Source organism: Eschscholzia californica, unplaced genomic scaffold (genome assembly GCF_041429995.1).
Source record: "Eschscholzia californica isolate CP2 unplaced genomic scaffold, dmEscCali1.0.p SCAF_5, whole genome shotgun sequence".
NCBI lineage: Eukaryota > Viridiplantae > Streptophyta > Magnoliopsida > Ranunculales > Papaveraceae > Eschscholzia > Eschscholzia californica.
In genome coordinates, this window is record NW_028238472.1 from 14,181,008 (window position 1) to 14,208,789 (window position 27,782).

Below are 27,782 nucleotides of genomic sequence, written 5' to 3' on the forward strand. Positions count from 1 at the left end.
GATTCAAGAAATACGAAAATAGTTACTCTTGTTGGGTTATGTTCGATCTAATACACCAAGCAAAATTTTAGAGATCTTATACGTAAAATTAGACTTGCAGCTTGCCTAGATACTCATGCACATATCTATAATGAACTAACCCTAATATCAATTCCATGGAATTTTTTCAGTATCGGGATCAAGACCATCCATGGGTAATGTTGTCAAATTGATACCATCCCGTGAAAGTAACAAAAGAAGCATGCGAAAAATATGCAACGATTTAAAAGAACAAAGCAAAAAAGAGAAGTGCTACATTATACCTAATGTACGACTACTACTAAGCAACAACGGCAAGATAATGGCATAATGCGGTTCTTTTATACTTTAATTTGGTAAGAAACGCGTCTCCGATTAGCAGCAACACAAGAAAAAATAACAAAGTTTTCTTGACAGGAATCAGAATCCAATCCCCTTCTTGTTTGAATTTAGGACCATAATAATGTCTCAAACTAAGAACGATAATCTTTGTCGAATTATAGTGTTAACAACAAAGTACACAAGAACTATTACAAGTTTCCACCTAAAATAAATTATGCATAAGAACGATTAACAAAAAAAAGTAGTAAAAGTTGGCATAAAGGATGAAAAGAGAAATGAGGATGAAACTAAGATGGTACAAAGGAAGAGTAATTGATACTCGTTTCCAAGAGAACCATAAATTACCTCCAAGAAGAACCACCAAGTCTAAATACCGCTTCATCGTTGCTATCTTTCGCTCGTCTTACTGAACCAGTTTCTCCTCGGCTCTGCTCACTTGTATCTCCGTATAGATCTCTTAACTTAGCGAGATTGCTCGACACAGTCTTCTCTTTGGGCTGGTCCTCTTTCACTGAAGAACTAGAATGATGATCGTTGTATGAGTTTTGAACCTGTAAACTTCGACTCCTGCTTCTACTTCTGCTTCTGCTCCTACTCCTATGCCTGCTGCTACTTTCTCTCTCTACATGCTTAGACCTGTCGTCGTCTTTGCTTCTGCTGTGACTTCCACGCCTCTCGTAGTCGTCTCTCCTGTCTCTTTCATAGCGATCTCGGTCTCTATCACTGCCCCGTCCTTTATCAGAGCGGTCTCGATCTCTGTCACGGTCAGAACGATCACGATCTCTGTCTCGGTCAGAACGATCACGATCTCTGTCCCGATCAGAACGATCTCGATCTCTGTCCCGATCAGAACGATCTCGATCTCTGTCTCTGTCTCTGTCGGAACGATCCCGGTCCCGGCCTCTATCAGAACGCTCCCTATCAGATAGTTCATGACTTCGACTACGATAGTTACTAGGAGATTTTCGAGAGTCATTACTGACGTTTCGATCATGAGATGGAATTGTACGGCGAACAGGTGAAGAGTCTCTTGTGGAGGCACGATGTGGAGCTCGTTGACCAAAAGACACTGAAAGAGCGGCTTTGACTGAAGGTGGTCGACGAGCTGTTTCCTCAGATCCATGACGGGTGGTTTCACCAGTAACACCAGCGTGCTTTGTTGGGAGTTTCATCCTCTCGAGATTAGCAACTATTTGTCTCATAACTGGAACAGGTGTGCGCGGAAAAAGAGTATCGAAGTAGTACTGCAGTACATAAGATACAATAAGTACTTGTAATAGATGATAATTAGCTGATAAATCAGACCTGACAAAATCTGAGTATTCAAGGCATGTCCTAGAGTCATTTGTAAGGACATAATTTACTAGATTAGCCACAGAAAAACAGATCTAAGCAAAACCGTTTAATAATATTCCTATTTTCTACTAACTGCATAGATCCGCAGAAGTGAGAGAATGTTCATACAGAATAATACAACAGAAAAGTGAAAAAGAATCAGAGGAGCAGCTTCTCCTTCTTCACCCTCTCATCTGAACACAAATCCACCTTAATTGTTCCTCTTCCCCTCTGTTTTTCTTTTTCTTTTGAAAAAAGTTCTTATCCTTTTCTGTTATGGCGAAGGACATGCCCGACCTATTAGGTTGTCACCTCTTTCCTCACCAAATAGACCTCTTATATTCAAGTGTATATGCTCGCTAAAGACTCAGGCTACTCGAGGATAAGGCTTGGCAGGACAAAAGCCTTCTCCTGACTGTTTAAGGCTTAATAAAAACTTAGTAAGAGTCCTTTGAGACATCAGGGTACATATGGAAGGGGGAACCTCATGTAGGCCAAGGGTACTGGTGGATCCTCAGGCAGGTTAAGTAAATAGTTTGGCTACGTCTAAGTCCAAAAATAATCTTTGGATGTATTAAAGTTATCCGACTGTGGTAAACTATGTGAGTTAGTGTTCCACTAATCTCCATGAGCCCCTTTTCTATTATGAAGTTATGAAGAGTATTTCTGTTGATGTGTGCAGAATTAAATATCCAAAACAAATCAATTCTGAAATGTGAATCTTGAAGAGATTAATGGCCAACAAGGAATCCATACACTTGACACAGAAATTGATACACTGGCATGTGTATTGATATCTATTCTCACAAAATATTCATGCTAAGCGTAAAATTCAGATTAACTGAGATATGTTATATTTGCTTAGACAAGGGACCTATATGAAACCCAAATTTCAGTATCTCATCACCAACAAATCAATTAATTGCTGTTTCGAAATAAGATTATAAGAAAACGAATAAATTCACTTCCAAGAACCCTCAGTGTTAAGTTGTTCACAGCAACTAAACTTGATGTGAACAGTCTTTAAATAAATATGGTACAGAAGCAGCAAAAGGGTGATGTACTAAATCAAAACATTAACACTGGGAGGGTTTGGAAAATAACAGATGAATACCTGTCCAAGAAGCAGATCACGGACATACACACCCATAGTCGTCATTCGACCATTTGATCCAGGAGAAAATTCCTGAAGGACAATTTCATAAAGATTAGTCTATAAGCAAAATTGAAGTTAACAAATGTATACGATAAATGCCACTTACTGAATGTAATGATGGATAAATGTGAAAAGAGTAGGGCTAGATAAAGATAAAATCACCAGTGTGAAAGAAAGGAATTAGGGAAAGGATAAGCAACGATTTGGAGGAAACATATTTACAGCTATATGATATAAAAGGTAAAGCCACAAACAGAATGTGAGTACAAACTTTGGTGGAACCGTGGAACGAACAAAAAAAAACATTTACGAAGGAAGAAATAACTTAGTTTTCCCTTCCATAGTAGTTAACCACAAGACAGATATGCATTTCAAATAAGACACCTCCCAAAGACAGCAATAAATAGAAGTGTAGGATTAAAACAGTGAGAGATTAATGGCAGCAACTGTTAAAGGCATATGGCAGACGTCAAAAGAAAGATTCCAAGGCCCAAATTATGATTTGGAATGGCCGAGATGAATGGCACACTTAGGACCTTGAACAATGTGAGTCCGATCCAAATAGGTTTTTGTGGAAATTCTACTATTCTTTAAGTATTAATTAGGATGGTGAAGTGCCTTTAACGTCTTTAATGTGTTTAATGGCTTTTTAGAGTGCTAATAGTTTATAGCTTCAGAGGTCTAGATGTAGTACGGGACGTCAAAGCTAGCTCTAGCTATATATAGATTGTGTTCCTGCTGTTTAAGGGGGCAGGGAGAGAAGAACTTCAGCAGCTTTCAAGCTACCAGCCTATCTATAATTCTATGTGTCCGATGCAAATATATCCCTAGGTGTGATGCCTAGTTGCCTACGGTCTCTAGGAGTTACTCCTAGCTGATACTAATGTGATACTAGTGGTTTTCTATCTCATACTACATTTTTTTCTTCTTCAATTCCCTTTTCCCTTTTCTGTCCTACATCATACAGCTTCATGATTTAAAAGAGAGGCAAATAGAAAAGCTAGCAACTGTTCTGCTAACCAGCTTGTGTATACTCACACTTGTGGATCTATCATTTTTCTTAAGGACATAACGTTTTGAATGAGTGACGGTATCCGTATCTCAGATCAGCACCCTATTTCGCTCCATTTTTCAGCTCTCAGATGATCTTGAATGACATGTCAAAGCGGTCGTCATTACAGATGAATATACCAATAAGCACACATGTGCATCTAGAACACAATTTAAAACAACTTATTACTGAGAACCTTGACAAAACTCAGAAAAGAAAATCAAGGAATCACAACCTAGGAAATGACCTATTCCTATAAATACTAATCCCCTAGATACTACAAGAGTAATATGCATCCATAGCAGTATTTTGACATGTGTAGAATACCATGTTTTGTGGTTGTGAGCATAAACATATTATGAAGTATAGCAAATAAACTTTACATCTAGCATGGAACATGGATTAGAGGTTGAACAAAGGAAAGTGTCAACAGGCTCAAATTATACCAGAGTTGTTGACCTCAGACTCCTCCATCGGGTAGTTGAGCTGACAAAGAATGCAACACATAATCGTTGCCTACAGTGGCTAATTTGCTTTGGAGAAAGCAAAATAGCAGTTGAGGATACATAAGAGGCATGTGTTTGCTACTAGTTTATTTTTTGACAGGTTACAAAGCATTTATTAATTGACATATGATCCTATACATCAGGAAAAAGCAACCAAGTCATACAGACTTGTCTGAACCATCTCAGTCCTATATTTAATATGAAACCACAGTCCCTATCATAAATCTTTATCTTTTGGAAATCAGAAACCTCCTCAACTTTTTGTTTTGGAAATTGGGGACCTTCTCAACTTTTGTCCTTCTGAACTTGATCAATTATCCTGTCATCATCTATGAGTTTATAAGCAGAAAGACAACTGAATAAGTCTAATTGCTTTTATTCAGACCCTTGTCCAGTTGGGCTGTCAGGAATCAACCTTTCATTGACCCATGTAGGACTGATCTAGTCCATTCAAAGGAATAAAGACACTACAGCAGTAAAAAAGAGCTTCCTCAATGCAAATTTACCTAATTGATTTTATATACAACAAGGCTACACAACCCACCTCTAGGGGCTCCCACTTGAACCGCATGTGAGAGAAACAAGAGTTTCTCTCTCATCTCACATGTTTAGTCACGTGGAGAGAGAAACAAGGGTTTCTCTCACATGCGGTTCAAGTGGGAGTCCCTGGAGGTGGGCTAAGTATACTTTTTGTTTTATATAATAGATAAAAGGAGTTCAATGTTGAAGAATGCACATTGTAATTAACTCAACCAGCGAAAAGAAAAAGGTTCTGTCCCTGCACCTCTCTACTGAGGATTCATCCATGACCCATGAAGGCATGAACACACATATTTTCCATTTCTTGAGGTACCCCAGTGAATTCCATCATAAGAAGATAACTGGTCATCATAGTCCCATAACTCCCATCCTCGTAAAAAATTGATGCTTAAACTTTGAAGACTTTAAAATTAGCAGTACAAAAACTATTGGAAAAGTAAACCATTTCATAAAGAGAGAACGTTAGACTTAGTAGATACCTCATCATCATTCACGTAAGGCTCAAACCATCCCCATAACGTTTTCGGATCAGCAGCATATCGCAAATAGAGGAACCCAATCTGAAAAGTAAGTAAGAAAGTCAGTATCTGTTCATAGATCATTCTGTACAAGCAATTTGATCCCCATTACAACTACTAGAATATAGAAACCAGAAGTTACAAATGACTTCAAGTGAAAACAGAAAAATAAAGGAACGTACTTACAGCTCTGATATACGGGGAATCCGGGTGCTTTAAGAGCCCGTGCATTTGTTTAACAGTAAGCTTCATCGTAAAAAGCTTGTAAAGAAGGCAAATTGCAGTTGAAGGACCCCTACAATTTCCCGTCATCCATGGCTCTACATGATCAACATGATTATATATCTCATCTACAATTTCATGGTAAGTCTTCAACCTATAGAGCTCTTTAAAATAATCGGAAGAAAGTATATTCATACACAGAACCTTCTCCAGTAAAGAATCAATTGGTTTTCCTGAAGTTTGTATCTCCATAGCCATAACTATAAGGTGGAAGATGCAGTAAACACCTTACAGAATCAAAATTAACTTTATTTCATACAGAAAACAATCAACAGCTGGGTAGAAAGCTTCAAATTCTCAAATTTCAGTCCTGTGAACAATATCATAAAGATCATCAATCACAAAATCTCAACTTATGATGCGAAGATTACAAGAAAAACAATCATAAACATTAACTAGGGTTACGAACAAATACAAAATCTCAACTTTTTGAAGTAAAAACAGTTTCGAAACCCTAAATTGAATCTACAAACAAAAAAAACATCAATTGATTGACTTCGATTAACTAATCAAATAGTTGAAGTCAAAATGTAACACTATAAATGAAGTAACTTATGAGAATAAAACTACATAAAAGAAGGTAATATCAGGAAGATGATAGAACAACAAAGAACTTAAAAAAAAAACCCTAATAACTAGGAAGAATGAGAAAATTATATCCAGTGAATAGTGAATCGAAGAGTGATAAGCAAAGATTTCTCTTCTACCTTATTAATCAGAATTTCACGACTAATTATTGGAAAAATGGGATTTTAGGTTTTCTTCTTGGTCCTATCACGGTGAAAGTTAGCAGAGAAGAAAGTCTATTTCTCGCTCTATCGTCTATTCAAGGGTTTTTTCTGAGAAACCCCTAACCTGCACGTGTGTTATACACGCTTGCCCTTTCTATTTCTTTTCTTTTTTTCTTACATCACAACAAATAAACAATGTGTGTCTCTCTCTTAAAACGTACTCAGATCTACGTCTCTTTCCTCAGGCGAAAGGTTCTTCCTTCGCCGGAACCTTTTTATGTTTCGTTTTGTAATTAGTTCTCCTTCAATAAATAGTTTCTAGGGTTGTTTTTCTTCTGAGATTGAGTTTCTAGGGGTTGTTTTCTAGACTTACCACACATCGATTCTTTCAATTTGTTAAAAGATTCGAAAGATTTAGTAACAAATTGATGGAGTGAGAGAGACAGAAACAAGAGAGATTTGGGATTTCTAGGGTTTAACAGGAACTGATACAACAACATTTGGCTGATTGAAGCTTCTGAATCTTTGGATCTATCAAGTAACAAGCCTAAACAGAAGGACTCAAAGACTTGTTCGACAGTGATGGTGGTGGTTGGCCTTGCGATTTACATTCATCGGCGACGGTGGTTCTCTCGGTTGGAGCAATTTTAGTGTTAGTTCTATATATTTTGTCGACCTTTAGGGTCTTTTCATTCTCAATCTTCAAGATCTTTTGTCGGCCATTAAGGTCTTTTATTTTGATCAGTCTGTCAAACTTTCCCTTCATGAGGCACTTTACATTCGAAAATTCTATGAACTTATCGTATGTAACTCTCATGTAGTTCTCAAAGAAATAAAAATGATCATCCATGTAACTTGTGATTGAATCACTTATGAATGAAATATGGTTTCACTTGGTTTCAAAAAAAAAAAAACAAATCAACAATGCTATTTTGTCACCAATTACTAGTTGCAAGTGCATTTATTCCGCAATGCGGAGGTCCTGTTGAAGGATATATCCGTTCGATCTGAAGGAGATGTCCTTCTGAAGGAGTGTCCTTCGACCAAGGTAACAATGCGATCAATTTGTCAGCTAGGATAACGATGACCTAATCATAAAGATCATCCAATCCGGTCCAATTAGGGGCCGTAATGCTTTACTAGAAGCCGTTTACGATCGTCGAATCACTTCGGTTCGCAGCTAAAATAGATCGGATCCTACAACGGGTTACACATAAGAAAGGTAACTTGATCGGAGAGATTTGACTAGTGGGAGTTGAGTTAAAGATGGATATGATCCAGTCTAAAGATGCTCAAAAGATGGAAAGAATCGGGTTTGAAAGAGAAGTCCGAAAAGGTAAAAACCCGCTTTAAAGGAGCAACCAGGGATTCCCTTAAAGGGAGATTCCTGGCCTGCCTAATTAAAGGGGTGGGCCAGACAGAGCAAGCCCATTAAGGGCGGCCATACCATGGGGAACCCCTAATTAGGGTTTTCCCCATATTAAAGAGTCCAAGTTAGTTTAAACACTGACTTGTGCTTATCTTTTCTGAAGGGACTTTTAGGAATCCTTATTTGAGTGGGACTCTACTAAGGTAATGCCTATATAAAGCCCCATTATGAGTTCACAAAAGGTGTAGAATTTTCGATGAGATGATCAATTCTCACCACACATTAAAGAGAGAAAAGATAAAAGAGGAAAAACTCCCATTCTATCTTTCTAGTAAAGAAGAAAGGTTCTTCTCAACCTTCCATTAAAGTTCTAGTAGACATTAAGGAAGAGAGATCAAGTTAGACTACTCGGTGTCTCAAGTAGAGGAGCAACAATTGGAGCTCTGGATCTACACACGCGATTGGAAAGGTTCGAGGGAAAAATTGCGATAAAGGTTAGTTTTTCCCGATTCTAGTTCTTATTAGTTCTTGCATACGATCCTGGATAATTAGTGTTAAACATTAGATGTTTGAGATTTCGCTTTGAACATTAGTTAGTGTATTAGACACACATAAAACCCCAACAGTGGCATCACGAGCCGACATGAACGAACTTTGACTAGACGAATTAAATTCAAACTTGATTGATTGGAAGTTTATGATTAGTTTAAATTAGATTTGAACCTAATCGGATAGAAATTGAAAAGAGTTTCAATGCATAAAACTTTAAATTTCTTAGATTTTGAAAATAGTTTTCAAAAGGAGATGAAAAGTTAATGAGTTTTTGATTAAATTTTTATATCAAGAACGAACAGAAACTCAACTAAAACCAGAAAAAACATGCGGTTTAGGAAGAAGAAGACAGGAGTTTAGAATTTTCTAAACTCCTGTCCAGACATGGAGGCAGTCCCTGGCGCAAGTCGCTGTCAAGAACCACCAAAGTCGCGTCCTGTCCTCTTGGACTTCCTGTTCGAGAGGAACTCGGAAGATACGCGTTCGAGCCTCTTTGACGCGACCGTCTCGGCCTCCCAGACGCGTCTAGGGATAAACCGACCTAATCCATCAGACGGGTCCAGGACGCGTTTGATGGATAGGTCGGACTTCTCGGAATCCAAGTCCGAGAAGGATTAGGCTCGGACCAGACGCGTCTGGAGCACCAAGACGCGTCCAGGACTCGCCCTTGGCCTGAGGACGCGTCTGGAACGTGCAGGACCGGTCCGGCCAAGTGCTATGGCTATATCCTAGACTTCTCACTTCATAGTGTTGATTGCATTTGTTTGTCTGAGCTCATAGAAATTTATTAGTATGTACATCTAGCTTGTAAAATGGGGAATACTTTAAATTTTTATTATTAAACTTTTTCTCTTTCAATTAAATAATTTGAAGTTTTGATGAGATTGAGTTTCTAGGGGATGTTTTCTAGACTTACCACACATCGATTCTTTCAATTCGTTAAAGGATTCGAAAGATTTAGTAACAAATTCATGGAGTGAGAGAGACAGAAAGAAGAGAGATTTGGAATTTCTAGGGTTCAAGAGGAACTGATACAACAACATTTGGCTGATTGAAACTTTTGAATCTTTGGATCTATCAAGTAACAAGCCTAAACAGAAGGACTTAAAGACTTGTTCGGAAGTGATGGTGGTGGTTGGCCTTGCGATTTACGTTCATCGGCGGCGGTGGTTCTCTCGGTTGGAGCAATTTTAGTTTTAGTTCTATATATTTTGTCGACCTTTAGGGTCTTTTCATTCTCAATCTTCAAGATCTTTTGTCGGCCATTAAGGTCTTTTGTTTTGAGTCTGTCAAACTTTCCCTTCATGAGGCACTTTACATTCGAAAATTCTATGAACTTATCGTATGTAACTCTCATGTAGTTCTCAAAGAAATAAAAATTATCATCCATGTAACTTGTGATTGAATCACTTATGAATGAAATATGGTTTCACTTGGTTTCAAAAAAAACAAAAACAAATCAACAATACTATTTTGTCACCAATTACTAGTTGCTAGTGCATTTATTCCGCAATGCGGAGGTCCAATTGAAGGATATTTCCGTCTGTTCTGAAGGAGATGTCCTTCTGAAGGAGTGTCCTTCTGAAGGAGTGTCCTTCTGAAGGAGTGTCCTTCGACCAAGGTAACAATGCGATCAATTTGTCAGCTAGGATAACTATGAACTAATCATGAAGATCATCCAATCCGGTCCAATTATGGGTCGTAATGCTTTACTAGAAGCCGTTTACGATCGTCGAATCACTTCGATAATTCGCAGCTAAAATAGACCGGCCCCTACAACGGGTTACACATAAGAGAGGTAACTTGATCGGAGAGATTTGACTAGTGGGAGTTGAGTTAAAGATAGATATGATCCAGTCTAAAGATGCTCAAAAGATGGAAAGAATCGGGCTTGAAAGAGAAATCTGAAAAGGTAAAAACCCTCTCTAAAGGAGCAATCAGGGATTCCCTTAAAGGGAGATCCCTGACCGGCCTAATTAAAGGGGTGGGCCAGACAGAGCAAGCCCATTAAGGGCTGCTCTGGCCGGCCATACCATGGGAAAACCCTAATTAGGGTTTTCCCCATATTAAAGAGTCCAAGTTAGTTTAACACTAACTTGTCTTATCTTTTCTGAAGGGACTTTTAGGAATCCTTATTTGAGTGGGACTCTACTAAGGTAATGTCTATATAAAGCCCCATTATGAGTTCACAAAAGGTGTGGAATTTTCTCTGAGATAATCAATTCTCTCACACATTAAAGAGAGAAAAGATAAAAGAGGAAAAACTCACATTCTATCTTTCTAGTCAAGAAGAAAGGTTCTTCTCAACCTTCCATTAAAGTTCTAGTAGACATTAAGGAAGGGAGACCAAGTTATACTACTCGCTGTCTCAAGTAGAGGAACGACAATTGGAGCTCTGGATCTACGCACGCGATTGGAAAGGTTCGAGGGAAAAATTGCGATAAAGGTTAGTTTTTCCCGATTGTAGTTCTTATTAGTTCTTGCATACGATCCTGGATAACTAGTGTTAAACATTAGATGTTTGAGATTCCGCTTTCAACATTAGTTAGTGTATTAGATACACATAAAACCCAACAGTGGCATCACGAGCCGACATGAACGAACTTTGACTAGACGAATTATATTCGAACTTGATTGATTAGAAGTTTATGATTAATTTAAACTAGATTTGAACCTAATCGGATATTAAAAGAGTTCCAATGCATAAAACTTTAAATTTCTTAGATTTTGAAACTAGTTTTCAAAAGGAGATGAAAAGTTAATGAGTTTTTGATAATTTTTTTATCAAAAACTGCTGTTTTGATCAAGAACGACCAAGAACAGCAGCTAAAACAAGAAAAACATGAGGTTTAGGAAGAAGAAGACAGGAGTTTAGAATTTGACAATTGGCAAGACATGAATGCACCTCCGTGCATGGCTCAAGAAGCTTCTGGCCCCAACGACCTCGTCTTTGGCCCTCCGACCTATGTGCTCGTACGTGCTCTCCTAGCACTCGTCACGTCATATGCATGCTCAAGAATATGCACGTGACATACTCCCCCACTTGTAATGTCGACGTCCTCGTCGACTAAGTTTGGAGTACTTCAATCTTCTGCCTCAACTCTGATGCTACCACTGCACCTTCATGTCTTCGGCATAGCACCTCCGTGCAAACTCACAACTACGCAGTCTCGTTGCGCAGGTTCCCCCTCCGGGTTAACTCAATCCTCTGGAATGCATCCTCCGATGCGTTAGGATAATGGTCTTCTCTACCATTCATCCATGCTCAATGTTGCCCTCTGGCCTCAAATGTCGGCTCCCCCTCTGGTTCGCCTCTCTGTCGCAGCCTCCGCCGCTCCTCGAACTCAGGTACCTCACCTCCTCGGCTTCACCTCGAGTTAGCATCTCGATTGTCACCTTTCGCCTCTGCTTTCGTGACCAATCTTGCCATGCGTATCGCAGTAAACTGCGACACAACTCATCACCCTGGTACCTCAGGGCTCAGCAACCGTTGCCTTCACCCGAGTTAGCATCTCGACGCCACTGCGTCTTGCCATGTGCTCGCAATGTTGCCATCGCAAAGCAACTCGTCTTCAATGTCACTCACCTCTGGATCAGACTCTATGTACCCATGTACTCCACGTTCTGACTCCTTGGTTTGCTTGTTCATTGAGACCCTAACTACGCCCTCCGGCTTCTCACATCAAGTGCACTCTAGTACCTAAGTATCACTACTTGCACCCTTGAGTGTATACCACTTGAACTCTTCGCAATGTCGCCCTTTCTCTTGACGACCCTTGCCTCGTTTGTGCCTCTGCACCTGCACCTCTGTGCAACTCAAACAAGCCTCTGCTTGTGCGCCTCCGCGCTTGCGCCTCGTGCGCTTGGCATCTTCCATGCCATCCCTTCCTCGAGAAATTATCGTGTTGCCTTCTATGTCAACTGAAACGAGCACGGTAGCTTCTCTTCGCGAGAACTACATGGTACCAAACCATCCACCACTGGCATACTCTTGGGAACGTCCTCTTGACTACATCCAGAAACACACTTGCCATTTAATCATTGGCGATGCTCCTTAACCCGAGCATCTTGGTAGGCTCGTGTCCCTCTTGAACACATCTGAACGTACCATCGCATAAGTTCCAACACATCTCATGCAGCACCATACGGCTTACAACTCGACTGCGAACTCGACGTTGTCATATATCTCTGGCGATCTGAACTTGGTTCCAACTATCCCCAGAATTGGACGATGCTTAATGTCACCACGACACACCATCCTGAAATCCCAAACGTGAGCTGATCTCTTCTCAGTCACCACGTACTCATTGCACACTGTAGGCTTGAACTCAGTTCCAACTTACCTCCAATGCATAACTCAAACATGGGCCGATCCACTTCAGATACAACGACCCTCATATTACTTGACGGCTTGAACTCGGTTCCAACTACCATCAGTTCTGTACTTGGTCTCGTGAATCTGTCTCTATAGACTTCACACCAATATGATCATAAGCTTCAATGTTGGTTTCAGCTTATAGCACTCATGCGATATACCAAACACGACCATGCTAGCATATCCATGTCTCAACTCGAGTGAGTCCATTCTCTTTGGAACTCAGATGCGCTTACAATACACCGTGCCGAACTCTATCGTGCACCATACCACATAAGCACAACTTGATCTAGCACCAACTTGCCCAACGATGTACTCTGTCCATCTATCTTACTCTTGACCCCTGTCTTCTGTAAGTAGCTTGAACTCACAACATCACAAGTCACTTGATGCTACCTTCGGCTTAAGCATAAGAGAGTATCCTTCAACACCTTGTTGCCATACCCTGCTCTAACGCTCAAGTATCACTTGGATCAACACAACTCCCCTCTTGGATGCCAATCCAACAAGCTTACTCAGACTAGCTCACCACAAGCTCTCAGCCTGACTCTACTTGCCATCTTGGTACACTTCATACCAAGCATGTTGTCAACTCAAAGGACTCTAACATATGATGTACCCAATGCGCACCAAATCGTACTGAGCATTACTGCACTAAGCTCGCACACGATTCATCGTGTCATTCTTGGTTCATCTCATCTCTGCACTTGTCCTTACCTGTAAAGGACTCAAGCATATACGGTACCTTCTTGCGCACCAAGTCACACTAAACTCTTGCCACTGAGCTGGCACATGACTTCTTGTGCCAATACGGTTCCATCTCATCTCTGGCATATGTCCTTCATCTCAAAGGAACATAGACCCAAGTATAGCTACCACCGTAGCATCCGTGCACACGGCCTATTCCTTCCATCGGAACTCTCGTCGCCTTATGCACCATGCATCCCTTAACAAGGTCCCCACTTAGCACCATAGCTTCAGAGACCATATCATCTTGAATGCATCTCACTCTGAAAGCCTTCTCTTGGAATCATGCTCTCAACGCAGCTCTTCATACACACTCCAGTATACCATATACCATAGTGGGAGAATCACTAAGCTCTTCGTCACACTCTTCGAGCATAGATACCATCTCTTGAACCTGCCATCCAGGCTCTAGAAGTATGCTTCCAAACATACCACATGTTCTTAAGCATATCCTCATGCTTGTCTTCTCAAGCTCCCAAAACACATCCATTTGCCACTATAACTAGGCTCTTGGAACATACCTTGTAAGCTATCAAGCTCTAAGTCCATTCATCACTAGGACCAGAGCAGCACGCTCGTTTGCCTATCCCATAGGCTACCATATCAATTGTCAAATGGGTATCAGGATGTAATACATTTCCAACTTGTACATCTTCATCCTGTAGCTCAGACTTTGACATCCATTTCTCGTCTAGGATCAGAGCACAATACTCTAGCCTGTCAACCAGGCTCTGATCACAATTCTCATTTGGGATCAGAACACAATCCATTAGCTTGCTCTTCAAGATTTGATACCAATTGTCAAATAGGAAACATACCTTGTAAGCTAAACTCTTGTCCAGACATGGAGGCAGTCGCTGGCGCAGGACGCGACAAAGTCCGAGAGGAACTCGGAAGATCCGCGTCCGAGCCTCTTTGACGCGACTGTCTCGGCCTCCCAGACGCATCTAGGGATAAACCGACCTAATCCATCAGACGCGTCCTGAACGCGTCTGAGGATAGGTCGGACTTCTCGGACTCCAAGTCCGAGAAGGATTAGGCTCGGACCAGACGCGTCTTGGACGCGTCTGGAGCACCAAGACGCGTCCGGACCAATGGCTCCGACACGTCTGGAACGTGCAGGACTGGTCCGACCAAGTGCTAGGGCTATATCCTAGACTTCTCACTTCATAGTGTTGATTGCATTTGTTTGTCAGGGCTCATAGAAATTTATTAGTATGTACGTCTAGCTTGTAAAATGGGGTATACTTTAAATTTTTATTATTAAACTTTTTCTCTTTCAATTAAATAATTTGAAGTCTTGATGAGAATAAAAACAAAAAAATTGAAATTAATGTTATAAAATAGGTTATATTAATATGATTGATTAAAGGGGGAAGAGGAGACGAGAATGAGAAATCTTTTGATCTGTGTTTGGATTGGTCAGGAATTCAGGAAAATAGTAAATTGGGGGTTAGAGAGAGATGCTTAAAACAAAATCCGGGGAGTTTTTGTTAGAAGTGAAATAGGAAGGGAGTGGAAACTTGGGATTTTTTGGGAATCGAATAGATTATATCTATATCTATATAATAAAACAGAAGGGAAAACGATGACTGGGACAAACATCATTTTTTAATAAAGGATATTAGTCTAGAAGCCCTTCTCGAAATTTAAAATATAGTCATTCGTAGAAATAAAATTGCCTATTTAAAAAACAATAATCGTTTTCTGACAAACATCTTTTTTTAAGAAAGGATATTGTCTAGAAGCCCTTCTCGAAATTTAAAATATAGTCATTCGTAGAAATAAAGTTGTCTATTTAAAAAACAATAATCGTTTTCTGACAAACATCCTTTTTTAATAAAGGATATTGTCTAGAAGCCCTTCTCAAAATTTAAAATATAGTCCTTCGTAGAAATAAAGTTACCTATTTAAAAAACAATAATCGTTTCCTTCTTAGAAATAAAATAACTAATTTAAGAAAAAAAAAAAAAAAAATTTAAAAGTAAAAAAAAGAAATTAAAATCTCTCTCTCAATAAAATAATAACTAATTTAAGAGAAAATAAACAAAAAAAATAATAATAACTAATAAAACTCTCTCTCCCCCTCTCAATAAAATTTAACAATAAATTTCGTAACATTTGATTGATGCAAGTGTCTGTGCCTTAGGGCACGGGATAGTATATATATATATATATATATATATACACACACATAAAGGTGTAGAAACCAAAGAAAAGACAAGTAAACAGGAAGAAGGGTCGGCCAACGTATCCAACAACAAGTTAGTCAAAGCCAATCATATGAATTTCCAAATCCCATCTTCCTCCTCCTGTCCTCCACCACCACCACCACCACCCATACTTCAACCCATTAATACATGAGATTTCTTTTCACCCGGTTAGGACACAGCTAGGTTAGTGTTTTATCATTTAGATCTCAGTCACTTTTTTTTGGTCTCATTCTTGCATATGATTCGTATAAACATTCATTATGTCATCCCGAGTGCCCTGTACTTGCCTAGGCCGTAGAAGCACCGTAAAAGGTGAGGCGTCTATAGACGTTCCCTTCATATAAATAACGAACTCAAATTGCTTTTAAGGTGCACATAATTCGGTGATAAAATGTCATAAATCCAAAATTTATTATCTGAAATAAAAATAGTTATTGCGCTCCATCAAAAGAATCAAACAAGGGACAAGATTATCTGATGGGACACTCAAAGGCTAAAAATTTAAAATGACACTTCCAATTTTTAGAGTTTTTATAAAAAAAAAATCTCCAACAATACACTCTATCGACACTCCATGATGATGTCTGGATATTTATTATAGAAACTATGAAGAGGGAATTTGACTATTGAGATTGTAACTGTCACCGCGTCTCTATTTTGCCACTTAAGAAAAAAAAAAATTTATTGACATTTCACAAATAAGAATCAGAATTTCTGTGGAATGTCCTATTAGAAATGCTCTAAGTTATGCTTAATCAAATAGCATAAAAGGTATTGCAACAAAAAAAATAGCATACAAGATATATCAAGAGCTGAGAGGCCCAAGGCCTTTGGCTGATTCAAAGTGAGGAGAGCTAACCAATACAACATAAAAAAGCCAATGAAATAGTCAGTGGATGAAAACTCTGATTGCACCTACATGATTTTGGAGTTAATCCACATTTGTTCCGGAAATGATGAGCAGAAGTCAAGTCATAAATGTGTAAAATACCATATACCCCGATAGAAGTACACACCCTTGATGGCCCTCTTGCATATCGGCTATTGTCGCACGTGCTAGAGAATGGAAGTCGTCCCAGAAAAGCGTGATTTCACGTTAAGTAAACTTATAAATGCGTAATATCTCCAACAGTTCTAAAAACAAACTAGTCCATGGTTGATATCTTTTGTCTCAGCGTTTGAGTTGAGAACATTGTCTAAGATTAAAATGCCCAAAGTGTAGGGAGATTTTGGGATGGATCAAGTTGAATTTTTACGTTACACCTCTTCGACATTTGTTCGGAAAAGGTAATCTTCATTCTCTAACTCTTCCTGATATAGACAAATAGAAGGCACGTCAAACTTCTCATTTGGTTCATTACTATCTTCGGTTCTTCTTCCCTGATAACAAACAAATATCAAGAAATGAGAATGATTCAGAAGATGCTGGTTTTCACAGATGAGAAAAAGAAACCAGTTTATACTGACATCCAGAAAACGATAAACAGAACTAGATAACAACAGGAACCTTCTTTAGGATGTAGAAGAAATAGTGGAATCCATCCCCAAACGTCTCCCACTCAATAGACCATATATATTCTGATGCTTCAAACAATGGACGCCTGAAGTGCGGCTGCAGGAGATGCAAATTACGATAAAGAGTTGATATAGAAAAAGAGCGAACGAGAGAAGAAGACTACATGTGATTATTGTTAGATTACCTGTCCAAAAGATATAGAGATGTAAATGCTGTCAGGTTTCAAAACCTGGTGAACTCCTTGAAGCATAGCCTTCACCTTGTTCACTGTTGCAGGTCGAGGATTCCACGGATCACCACTACCTACGAACAACACATCCTGCAAATCGAGATTCCTTGTTAAGTTAAGCTCCGTTTAGTGAAACAAGAGGAGTAATCATTAAACAATGATAGACTTAGTAATACAAGTAACTTGTTGAAAAGGGTGAATGATTAATTGGGCCTTTTTGTTTACCACAGTTCCTTTCTCGATGACGGCATCAAAAGACTCATCTTGAAATTGAAGGTCTAACATGTCAGCTTCTAACACTTCGACATCTGATTAAAGAAATTAGATAACTTCTGTAACCAGATGTGAGACATGGACAACATTATCGATACCAACTGAAAGGATCAGAGTTTCGTTTTTTTTTTCAATGGGAAGCATGAGAAGATTTATAAAGCATTGGAACACATCACGACAGACCTTTAATTCCCTTCAGCAGTAACCATCTCTGCATATTATTAACTGCAACTGCTGAGAGGTCAATGCAAGTCAAGCCAGTCAAGCCTTCATTGTAAAGCTCTTCACACAACTGAGAGTTTCCACAACCAGGCTCCAAAACCTGAACAAATTTTAAACCTGTCTATGGTTAAATTAGCTTTAATCCAATGTATTAGATAAAACATTTTTCCTAGATTTAATCGTCTCTGCATAGTGCATATTATTAACTTCTACTGTTTTACTCTTTTTTCCTCTATTTACCAATTTACGATGGTCTCCACCACTACTAACTCTGCTTCATCGTTGCAATGCTCTTCATTTACAAATATTGTTCCCAGTTATTTCTATGCAATAGACAATACCAATACACGACTACAATCTCCCACCTTCCTGTCGTATTTTATCAGCCAACCAACTTTAAAGTTCCTAATCCCTCAGTTCTGCATCGGACTCGAGAATCAGAATCTCAGCTGATGAAAGACCATGTTATTTTCATCATTGCTTCATCGTTGCAATGCCCTTCATTTACAAATATTGTTCCCAATTCTGCCACCTCAAAAATACCTTGTCAGCCCAGAAAATTGCTCGTAAGTGTTACTTAATCCTCATCTCCTGAGCACTTCCTATTGCTGATTGGTTAGTGAACTAGATACGAGAAGAACTAAATCAGTTGCATAAGTATATTACGTATATTTACTCAATTGTGAGAAGAGCATGCCTTATGCCTAGAAACAAGGATCTTTGTAACTTCTGCTCACGCACATGTTAACCACTAGCTCTAGAAGCTCAAACAGGTTAAGCAGACATGCCACGACCTATATCACCAAGTGGAACGAGGTGGCCATATCCATCTAAGACAGACAACTTAATCCGTTTCCTCGAGTGGTGGTGAATCATCGTAATCCTACGCCGCAACTATATAGTCATCAAAGATGTTATTGTCTATAAACCGATGAATCATCAGCATCTCAAGTTCCCAACTTTATATACTCATCAAAGATGTCAATAAACCGATGAATAATCGAAGTCTCAAGTTCCCAACTTTATATACTCATCAAGGATGTGAATCTTTATCCCTTGTTCAGTTACTTCAGTATCTATGTTAATAAACCGAGGTATCATCATAATCTCAAGTTTGCAACTTTATATAATCCATCTAAGACAAACAACTTAACCCATTTCTAGCAGGACGGATCGTGTTAGTCTTAAATTCAAAAAATTTGTATGCTCATAAAGAATGTGAATAGTTATCCCTTGACCTTGTCCAGTAACTATCTACTGTACTATTTATTGTCTAAGCATTCACCAATCAGGTTTTAAGTTATGAATAGAAAGCTAAGGAAATGATGAAGGAGTGAAATTTCAGGTACTTCCAGAAAAAGGAGAATGAGATGGTTTGAGATGGAGCTGAATGAGATGACGAAAGTGAGAGTAGTCCTTCAACCATTCATAATGTTCCTCTGAGCTGAATCGATTGTCCCTGAAACATCAGATTCAGAATTACTTATTTAATTCCAATTTCCAAACAACAATCTCTTCGACCTCAAAAAACAACAATTTTAGTTGCTAAGAAGATGAAAAACAACTGAATATCACTTATTCACTTGAGATATAGAGAGAGAAAGGAACGGACCAGTAAATCGGATCTAGATAAGCAGATACAGTAGAAGGACCAACTGAAGGCTTCAGCAATCTGGTGGGACTTTTTTCCTCATCCATCTTCACAAACCCTAAAAAACTTCTAGACACTGATAAAAAATTGTCCGACGAAAGGTTTATGGAATTTATGTCTCCTATGTTGAATTAGGAAATCGCAAGAAAATGGGTTCAAGGAGTGACGACAACAGATAAGAAATACGATAAATTTCCCCATTATAAATATAAAAGAATGAAGTTTACACGGGCGATGCCGAGAGTAAGAATTCTGGTTGCAGTCTCTGCAATAATATTCCGCAAAAGGGACAAAACGGTTTAGCTAATACTTGGAATGAATACTCGGTTAGAGAATTCAGATCTGAATTATGGGCCTTCAGACTTGAAGGATATTCAGACATTTTAAATAGAGAATCAGGTGGTAAATTTGAAACCCATCTCTGACAACAAACACAAAACCATAATGGAGTAATGGGGCAAACTTGCATCGAAGAAGCACATCGTGTTAGTTTATGTCGTTCTGCACGAACTGCATTTCCTTTCTTCTTTTCACCAACACAATAAGCAACTTCTGGAGAGTCGAACGGTACTGAAGCACTACAAAAACTACAGTGCTCTCTCCCAACATTTTTCGAGTTGGGATGGATCCTGCAAATTTGAACAAGTTATTTGACAGTAAAGCTAGTTTGACCTTGGTCAATGATAAAAAAAAAAAACGAGTATTATGCCCTAGGCTGGTCGAGCCATGATCAGAGGCTCTTATTCATAGAGAGCATCTCCTTGACTTTTGATATATGACCAATATATAATAACAAGATGTGAAAGATCAACCTTGGAATTGTGATGCACAATAAGACTCAGGCGGGTTGGGCACTGGCTCTGTGTCGGAAAGCCAATAAAACAAAATGGAAGGAGAAAAGATCTACAAAATTGGATAAATTTATACCTCTTGCCTAACTTTTGTACTTCTGATATAAGGAGATTGAGATGATCATGAATATGTTCATGATTGATGTCAGCCCATTGTACCATCTGTGCTGCTCCTTGGGTTGCCCAGTATAGGCTTGTTGAAGTATTTTCCGCAGAAGATGAAAGACTAAATGCCACAAGCCTCTCTCGTAATTGTCTTTCGGTGTCATTAAGTAGATCAATCCACACTATCATATCGTGTTTTTCGGTTTTAACTATATCATCTGGCTTAAGTTCAGATAACACTAAACGTCTACATAAAATATTGAGAAGATGAATCTGGCGGGAATGGATTTTAGGCAAACAACTCTGTGCATGTATCAAGAACTTGTCAACAGAAGAGCCAAACTTGCAGCTCAAAAACCAACTTGAGAACCATTTAATCAGTATCGATTCTACAAATTTTGGTGAAGATTCTTTGAGAGCCGACAATGCTGTAATGATATCCCAGAGAACTAGGGGTTTATATATCTTCTCGTATTGCTTTAGAGACCACAATATGTTAGACTCCCAATATATCATTTCTTGACGAGAGATACCAGAAAAAGCTTCAATTCCAAACCCTTCGTCTCCGTCAGGCGAAACTTCGTGTTGATATCCTCCATTCCAAAAGAACTCAACAGCTGCCTTTTGAGTCCTAAGAAAGAGGAAGAGAGGAGATCGCAGATTAACTCAATCTCAAAACAAGTTATGAATAATATCAAAGAAACCAAACTGAATATCAAGGGCGCTACATCAAGGAACGTGATTAAAACAACATGACACATTCCTGGAGGAAAAATTATTACCTTGCCTGATACATTGGATTCAAAAGAGCAGTATCGAAGCCACGAACCTAAATGAACAATTATTTTTTGGGTTAGACATTTAAATGATTTCCTCGATAAATAAGAGGTTGTATCATTCATCTGTAACCTTCTTTAAGTATATATTCAGGACAGAAACAAATAAACAACTTCTTAAAGACGTGGTTATCATGGCCCACTCACTCTGAAATAAACTCGGTAAATACGAAAGGGGGTCAATTTGACAACTTATTGGAAATTTGGAATGTAATGTAACTTACCACAGCTATCACCAAATTTCCAGGCGATATTGCTACACCAAAGCATGAATCAGACACATGAGAAAGCTGTAAAAATTAAACTAATTTTTGTCAATGAACAGGGTATGACTGAAAGTCAAAATAACACTGAGAAAGCATTTTTCATTTGGAAGTATAAGTATTGCAACTGATTCACTGAATGACATTAATATATCTGTAACAGCTTTGGAGTACACGAGCCGTCTTGAATGTGCTCATAATTGTGATTAAGAACTACAGTTATTCAAGGAGCTATAGCAGGCAGCCTGAATGCCGTTCAAATGGTCTTCTGAATAACACCTAAAGGGCATTAGTATTACTTACTTTATTACTTATAAGTTATAACCAACATTAATTAAATGGGTTGTTTTTCTCATAAGCAATACTCAGATCAGTGAATTCAACCCAAGTACAAGATGAGGATGCAATGATGCACGATATCATACCTCGGTAGAATGGGAAATACCGGGAAAATTTGAAGGAATTGGGACTTCATGCAACGAACTCCCATTTGATCTCCAGCAGCGTACAGAATTGTCCTATGGTAGTCGGGAATAAGAAAAAAAAACTTCAATGAATGCCAAAAAATTTCGCAACAATAAAACGATGTATAGAATGCAAAAGTAGAGTTGCAAAACAAAGCTTGTATACCATACTACAGCTGTACAAACAACCACCACCGAAAGCCCACGATAAACCTGTTACCTGCCATCATTTCGAAACATATCAGAAATTATCCACAGATGATACAAGATATTTCTGCACATTCAATGGTGGTAACTAGCAACTTACAACTTGACCATGAGTGTCATATAAACCTATACGAGAAAAATTGCAATTTGGTATATCACAGATCCAGACTTCCAATGATCCAGATCCTCGCCCAATTGCCAAGGAAATCTTGTTAGGAGAATCTGTAGGTGCAGTCATTGAAAGAACAGAAATAGGGGGTGCCGCAACTGTTGTTACCTAGTAAAAGTTAAAATTGATGCACATATAGTTCCATTAGATAGGAACTTTAACTGAAAGAAAATGTGTAATATATAAAGAATTATACCTCTTTCAGTAATGAAAAGGAAGCAGAAATAACCACTGAAGAATTACGCAACACTTCCTTCTCTCCCACCCACATCTTCACACTGAGAAAACGACGGAAGAACCAGATTATAGCATTTTAATTAGCATCCTAACATTTCTTGCCATTATAAGAAATATTTGTTCCTGGGCCACACATGACACAAGGTGTGAAATTCTTTTCTATGCAATATATTTGAAAGAGTCGCCATCTGTTTATTTCACTTTTAAGACAATCTTCGGCCACATTCTACAAAAATGAATTAATCTACTGTAGTATGTGAATGACCTAATCATTTAAAGTATCTTCACAAAAAATACGTGGTCCTACAACTTTAACAATATCAAAAGTTCATTTAGAATGTTCAGCTCTAGAAACCGTGTAATATGTGGTTCTAAACCGAAGTTTCACAGGGACTACAAGATTGTCTTTTTGAATGATGTATTCGATGATATATATTGAGTCCTCTCTATACGAAAGAAAATCTAGACATTTTTCTCATGTAAATCATACAGTAGATCGTAATGTTCCGATACGCCTAACTCACCTTCCGTCAGAACTACCGGTAGCTAAAAGAATCTGCAGCTCAGAAGCTTCAGCAGACGGTCCCCAGCAGATTGCTGTGATCCACGAATTATGAGCCTGAAGGAGTCCGACTATATCAACATCAAGAGAATCCCTGCTATGATCAATTGTGTAGTATCGGGGTTCATGGATTCTCCAGAAAGATATGTTTCCATGTTTCCCTCCAACTGCCAGTATAGCACAATCGTTGGATGGACTATTTTGAGGATTTGGGTCTGGCTCCGATGATATATGCAAGGCGGGTGACCACGCAACAGTAAGAGAAGACAACATCGCACTTCGAGAAGCATACTGTTTTGCTGTTAACAATGGAGGATTGCCACTTTCCTTCCTCATATTGGTAGATTTCTCCTTCGATCTAGCCATGGAAGAGCACTTGCGCAAGTTTGTTGCACTCAACTTTTCAGATTTCATCCCAATTATCTGCACAATCACAACAAGTCAAATCAAACTCACAACTCACAGAATAGCATGGATACAGACATGACTCATGAGACCGCTAAACCAGATAATATCCGTCAAAAACATTAATATACTTGAGAAGTCCCCTGAAGATCTCTTCATAAAAAATGAGCACATGAAACTGACCCCTCTTGTGCTTGTAGTAGCTAGTTTCTCAGTGGCGTGGAAACCATCCTCACTCTCCTTGGTTACGTCATATGTTAATTTATCTCCCAAAGATCTCGTTCCAGTACTGTACAGGTTCGTAAGAAGAGCACAGTGAATACTCATATCCATAGCACAAAGAAACAAAATCTTGGCATAATTCAACTTATGAGCATTGACCAAATAAAGACTTTCAGTTGTTTGAGGATAAAAAGAGTAACAAGAAACAAGAACGAGAAAGATAAAATCCAACTAATTACATTTTCCGCTTGCGCTTCTTCCTGAACATGGAACTTAGCAGCTCGTTGGAACATTCAGAATCTGTCTCATTTTCAACTGTTTGCTCCTAAAGAAAATAAAATGAATATGAAACCAAAAATTATAGTTGTTTACGTTCAAATATTAAATCAATCACCAAGGATAAATAAGAATGAAAGCACTTGCCAAAGAAGTAAAATGAACTTACCTGAGAAGATTTAGTGAATGACATTTCGACTTCTCCAAAATTGATACTTGAGAGATAAGCGAATAGCGAGTCAGAAATGTCCTTAACCTACAAATGATTGCAGCATTGATATCACCTCTGGAAAGAATTTTTCACTAATTGTAAGAGTTGAAATTAATTTTCTGACACTGTTCAGTTAGTTTTTTCCTACCAAATACCTCGATCCATTCAGCAGAAAACTCACAATATGGTGAACGGTATAGCTTTACACAACCTGCCGTTGTGCAAACAGCAAGCAAGCACCTGCACCCATTTCAACTATATATGCTTTTAAAGTGGTTCACAAACCTAATACCACAAACGGATCATTTTGATCAATTATATATTCATATATATATATATATATATATATATATATATATATATATATTTATATTTATATTTGTATATGTATGTATATAAAATGAAAGTACAAATTGATGTGTTTGCACTTTATGTACCCAAAATTAGGAGCCAGTCCAAGATGAGACCATGAGATGGATCGAACACATGGCCGAGTCTCACGTGATAAGCAGGTCGGCAATAAACATCCATGAAGTAGATCTGTGAAACATCCAGAGTACAAGAGGTGAAGGGAATGAATCAAAGCATACTTTCCTTACCCTAGACTAAAGATAATAAAAAACTCTACAAAGAATAGGCATATATAACAAATATATGTCAAACAAGTCAAGATCCTTATGACTTCAGGAAAAATACCACGATTTATCACGTGGAATCATAAGTACTGGAAATATTAAATTTATCAAATTAAATGTAGTCTTTCAACAAAAAAAGAAATTAAAATGTGTAGCAAACTGCGTAGCTAAAGATAGTAATCAACATAAAGAGGCATTTGAAACAGGATACAAAAAGGATTATAGTTCTCAAACGATGAAAGAGCAGGAAAGTTATTAAATACAGAAGATATACCTTCTCGATTTATCACTCCTATTGGGAAATGTTTATTGGAAGCAACCGTAATAAGTCCTCGAGCTCCGATCAGAGACGAGGGATTCTGTAATAAAAATTATAAAGGATACTTATTTTCAAAACGCATAACCATATCCTTGAGCAATTTAAACTTTAGAACTCAAAATCATATGAAACAATTCCAGATCTTCACAATTAATTCAACGTCAAGAATACCAAATCACTTAAGTTTTATGATAAACTTCATAATATGGTAAGAAGATACCAGTATCGTTACAAGATGACCAGATGCAACTGCAACTAAATTCTCGTCCGACCATGCCACTGAATTTGGATACGATGGAGAAGCAACAAGAGATGCAGATTGGAAATAGGAAATCGTCTTATTCTCCATTTGCATGTCCAACACGAAAACTGCAGACTGGAAATAGGAACGAATTCAGTATCATAATGAGACTACAAACCTGAGACAAGTTCTGTTAATCGTCCCCGTGGCTCATGATCTGGGGCTTTGATTCCGATCAACGTTCCATATATTAAAAAAAACTGGAAACCGTAAATAACGAAATCAATATGAAACAAGCCCATGAAGTTTTTACTTAGATTAATGGTGACAAGTTTTCCTGAAATTGACAAGTTAAATTCTGCCACTGACATGATTTTTGAAATTCAAAATCAGGGTTTACCTCCAATTTCTGACACACACTAAACTATATTCTAGTGTTTATGTCAAAATCTGATTCAATTAAATTTGCAGATAAACTGTTCGTTGAAATGTCTGAAAGAGGTGTTACTCCTAATGGTTTCCATGAGTGAGATATAGTGTGTGTGGTCGAGACTAGAGAGAGAGTGGGAAAATACCAGTCTGAATAGTCAGAAAGAGAGAGAGAGAGAGAGAGAGAGGGAGAGAAGAAGAAAACTTGTTGACAGAGAGAAGAAAGAGAGAGCGGTTTGGAGTGAAAAAATGAGAACCCACTCCAAATGGTCAAGACAGCTCAGGCTTTTCTGGTTTTTATTTTATTTATCCCTCTTTTACCCCTTCACGGGAAATTTCCGTGTTTTCTGACAATCTGACGGACGACAACGAAGCAATTGATTCTCCGTACATGACGTAATGTCAGCGAAACATTCAGATTTTCTGAAAATTCAAAAATGACGTCATTTTTTGACGAAATTTCAGTCAATTTTTTTTGTCCCGCCTATTATATTTTGTTTCAACTCCTTCTTTCTTCTTAATTATACATCCAAAAATCTTCTTCATCATTCTTATTTTGTTTCACATTTTATCTTCTTCATCTCTTTCAATCTCTAAAAACATAAATTTTATGTTCTTTCTCTCTCTAAAAGTTTTATGTTCTTATTTTTGGATGTTCATAATTCTTATTTTGTTTCACATTTTATCTTCATCATCTTTTTTAATCTCTAAAAACATCAAAATTTTCTGTCTTTCTCTCTCTAAAAGTTTTATGTTCTTATTGTTCTTCTTCATCATTCTTATTTGTTTCACATTTTATCTTCTTCATCTCTAAACACATCAAAGTACATAACCAAATGGCCAGTGCACAGAACCATTTCCAGTAAGAAGAAAATTCACAGTTCAAAAGAGTCCAGTACTGAACCAAATGGCCAGTACACAAAACAATTCCCAGTGCACAAGAAAATTCTCAGTACAAAAATGTGTAGTAACCAAATGGCGAGTACACAGAACAATTCCCGGTACACAAGAAAATTCCCACTACAAAAATCTCTAGTACATAACCAAATGACTTGTACACAGAACAATTCCCTGTACACAAGAAAATTCTCAGAACAAAAATGTCTAGTACATAACCAAATGGCTAGCACACAGAGCAATTCCCGGTACGCAAGAAAATTCTCAGTACAAAAATATGTAGTACATATCCAAAAAATGGCCAGTACACTAAATAATTCCAGCTACACAAGAAAATTTCCTTGTACAAATCAATGAAAAGCTACCAAAAATGAAGAAATTTGTTGAGATTGGAAAGAGATAAGAAATAAATCTAAAAAAAGAACGAAATTTGTTGAGATTGGAGAGAGAAATTTAAAAAGATTGGAGAGAGAAATATGTGTGGGTGAAAATAAAAAAGAAATAAGAAATAAATCTGAAAAAAAAAACGAAAATGGCAAGTTGGTAAATTTTGCAATGGCAATTCTGTAAATTCGTGGAGAGTACAAGGTTTGATGTCAGGTGCGTCAGACTATCTTTCAAAAATTTTCGCATTTCTCAGGAATTTTTCGGTGACAATTTTGTAAATTTATGGAAAGTACACAGTCTGATGGGAGGCGTGTCAGATTATTTTTCAGAAACTTTCGAGTTTTCCGAGTTCGATGACTGTTTCGTAAATTTTGAAAAAAAGAAGGGTGTTTCGAAAATTCCACCCCCAGCCTGACTTGTTGGACCTGCCCCCCATTCTT

At 38.1% G+C, this 27,782-nt stretch overlaps 3 protein-coding genes and 1 long non-coding RNA gene across 11 annotated transcripts; all 4 read right to left on the reverse strand.

Moving 5' to 3' along the window:
- Window positions 1-423: 423 nt before the first annotated feature.
- ATSRL1 (PRP38 family protein) lies at window positions 424-6,635 on the reverse strand. Of its 7 annotated transcripts, none has more exons than XM_086641227.1 (6): window positions 6,456-6,609; window positions 5,893-6,058; window positions 5,653-5,786; window positions 5,428-5,508; window positions 2,810-2,881; window positions 424-1,604 (listed from the first exon to the last, which is right to left on the reverse strand). In XM_086641227.1, the coding sequence occupies exons 3-6, from the start codon at window positions 5,776-5,778 to the stop codon at window positions 702-704; spliced, it is 1,182 nt and encodes a 393-aa protein (XP_086497353.1). In that variant the 5' UTR covers window positions 5,779-5,786; window positions 5,893-6,058; window positions 6,456-6,609; the 3' UTR covers window positions 424-701. The 7 variants fall into 7 exon arrangements, with proteins under 7 accessions (XP_086497353.1, XP_086497354.1, XP_086497352.1 ...); XM_086641228.1 differs by having other exon boundaries at window positions 5,893-5,948; window positions 6,456-6,568; XM_086641226.1 differs by having other exon boundaries at window positions 5,886-6,058; window positions 6,456-6,562.
- LOC147537290 (uncharacterized) lies at window positions 3,797-4,391 on the reverse strand. Its single transcript, XR_015225425.1, has 2 exons — window positions 4,349-4,391; window positions 3,797-3,998 (listed from the first exon to the last, which is right to left on the reverse strand). It is a non-coding gene; the product is annotated as an uncharacterized LOC147537290 (long non-coding RNA).
- Window positions 6,636-16,390: 9,755 nt separating the features above from the next.
- LOC147537291 (uncharacterized) lies at window positions 16,391-18,075 on the reverse strand. The gene is made up of 5 exons (XM_086641164.1): window positions 17,937-18,075; window positions 17,706-17,788; window positions 17,436-17,570; window positions 17,243-17,347; window positions 16,391-17,115 (listed from the first exon to the last, which is right to left on the reverse strand). Exons 1-5 carry the CDS (start codon window positions 17,968-17,970, stop codon window positions 16,993-16,995), a joined length of 480 nt encoding a protein of 159 aa, XP_086497290.1. The 5' UTR covers window positions 17,971-18,075; the 3' UTR covers window positions 16,391-16,992.
- A 1,727-nt stretch (window positions 18,076-19,802) lies between these two features.
- Window positions 19,803-26,340, reverse strand: LOC147537292 (uncharacterized). Of its 2 annotated transcripts, none has more exons than XM_086641162.1 (17): window positions 26,205-26,340; window positions 25,609-25,764; window positions 25,344-25,428; window positions 24,872-24,974; window positions 24,590-24,674; window positions 24,393-24,479; window positions 24,187-24,272; window positions 23,909-24,014; window positions 23,283-23,743; window positions 22,718-22,799; window positions 22,453-22,629; window positions 22,312-22,365; window positions 22,107-22,199; window positions 21,643-21,708; window positions 21,365-21,411; window positions 20,554-21,213; window positions 19,803-20,255 (listed from the first exon to the last, which is right to left on the reverse strand). In XM_086641162.1, the coding sequence occupies exons 2-17, from the start codon at window positions 25,741-25,743 to the stop codon at window positions 19,850-19,852; spliced, it is 2,733 nt and encodes a 910-aa protein (XP_086497288.1). In that variant the 5' UTR covers window positions 25,744-25,764; window positions 26,205-26,340; the 3' UTR covers window positions 19,803-19,849. The 2 variants fall into 2 exon arrangements, with proteins under 2 accessions (XP_086497288.1, XP_086497289.1); XM_086641163.1 differs by lacking the exon at window positions 26,205-26,340 and adding an exon at window positions 26,030-26,144.
- Window positions 26,341-27,782: the final 1,442 nt, after the last annotated feature.

What these genes read in the sequence shown, in the direction of transcription:
- LOC147537292 (XM_086641162.1), bottom strand. Translation starts at nt 25,743, where the DNA reads ATGCAAATGGAGAATAAGACGATTTCCTATTTCCAATCTGCATCTCTT. An exon ending in GTCATCTTGTAACGATACTG is followed by an intron (nt 25,429 to 25,608) that starts GTATCTTCTTAC and finishes TTTTTATTACAG; the next exon opens with AATCCCTCGTCTCTGATCGG. An exon ending in GTTTGTACAGCTGTAGTATG is followed by an intron (nt 22,200 to 22,311) that starts GTATACAAGCTT and finishes CGACTACCATAG; the next exon opens with GACAATTCTGTACGCTGCTG.
- ATSRL1 (XM_086641224.1), bottom strand. Translation starts at nt 5,946, where the DNA reads ATGGCTATGGAGATACAAACTTCAGGAAAACCAATTGATTCTTTACTG. An exon ending in ATTCCCCGTATATCAGAGCT is followed by an intron (nt 5,509 to 5,652) that starts GTAAGTACGTTC and finishes CTTACTTTTCAG; the next exon opens with ATTGGGTTCCTCTATTTGCG. An exon ending in GTGATCTGCTTCTTGGACAG is followed by an intron (nt 1,605 to 2,809) that starts GTATTCATCTGT and finishes TATGTACTGCAG; the next exon opens with TACTACTTCGATACTCTTTT.
- LOC147537291 (XM_086641164.1), bottom strand. Translation starts at nt 17,970, where the DNA reads ATGCAGAGATGGTTACTGCTGAAGGGAATTAAAG. An exon ending in ACTGCTGAAGGGAATTAAAG is followed by an intron (nt 17,789 to 17,936) that starts GTCTGTCGTGAT and finishes TTCTTTAATCAG; the next exon opens with ATGTCGAAGTGTTAGAAGCT. An exon ending in TCTCTATATCTTTTGGACAG is followed by an intron (nt 17,348 to 17,435) that starts GTAATCTAACAA and finishes CATCTCCTGCAG; the next exon opens with CCGCACTTCAGGCGTCCATT.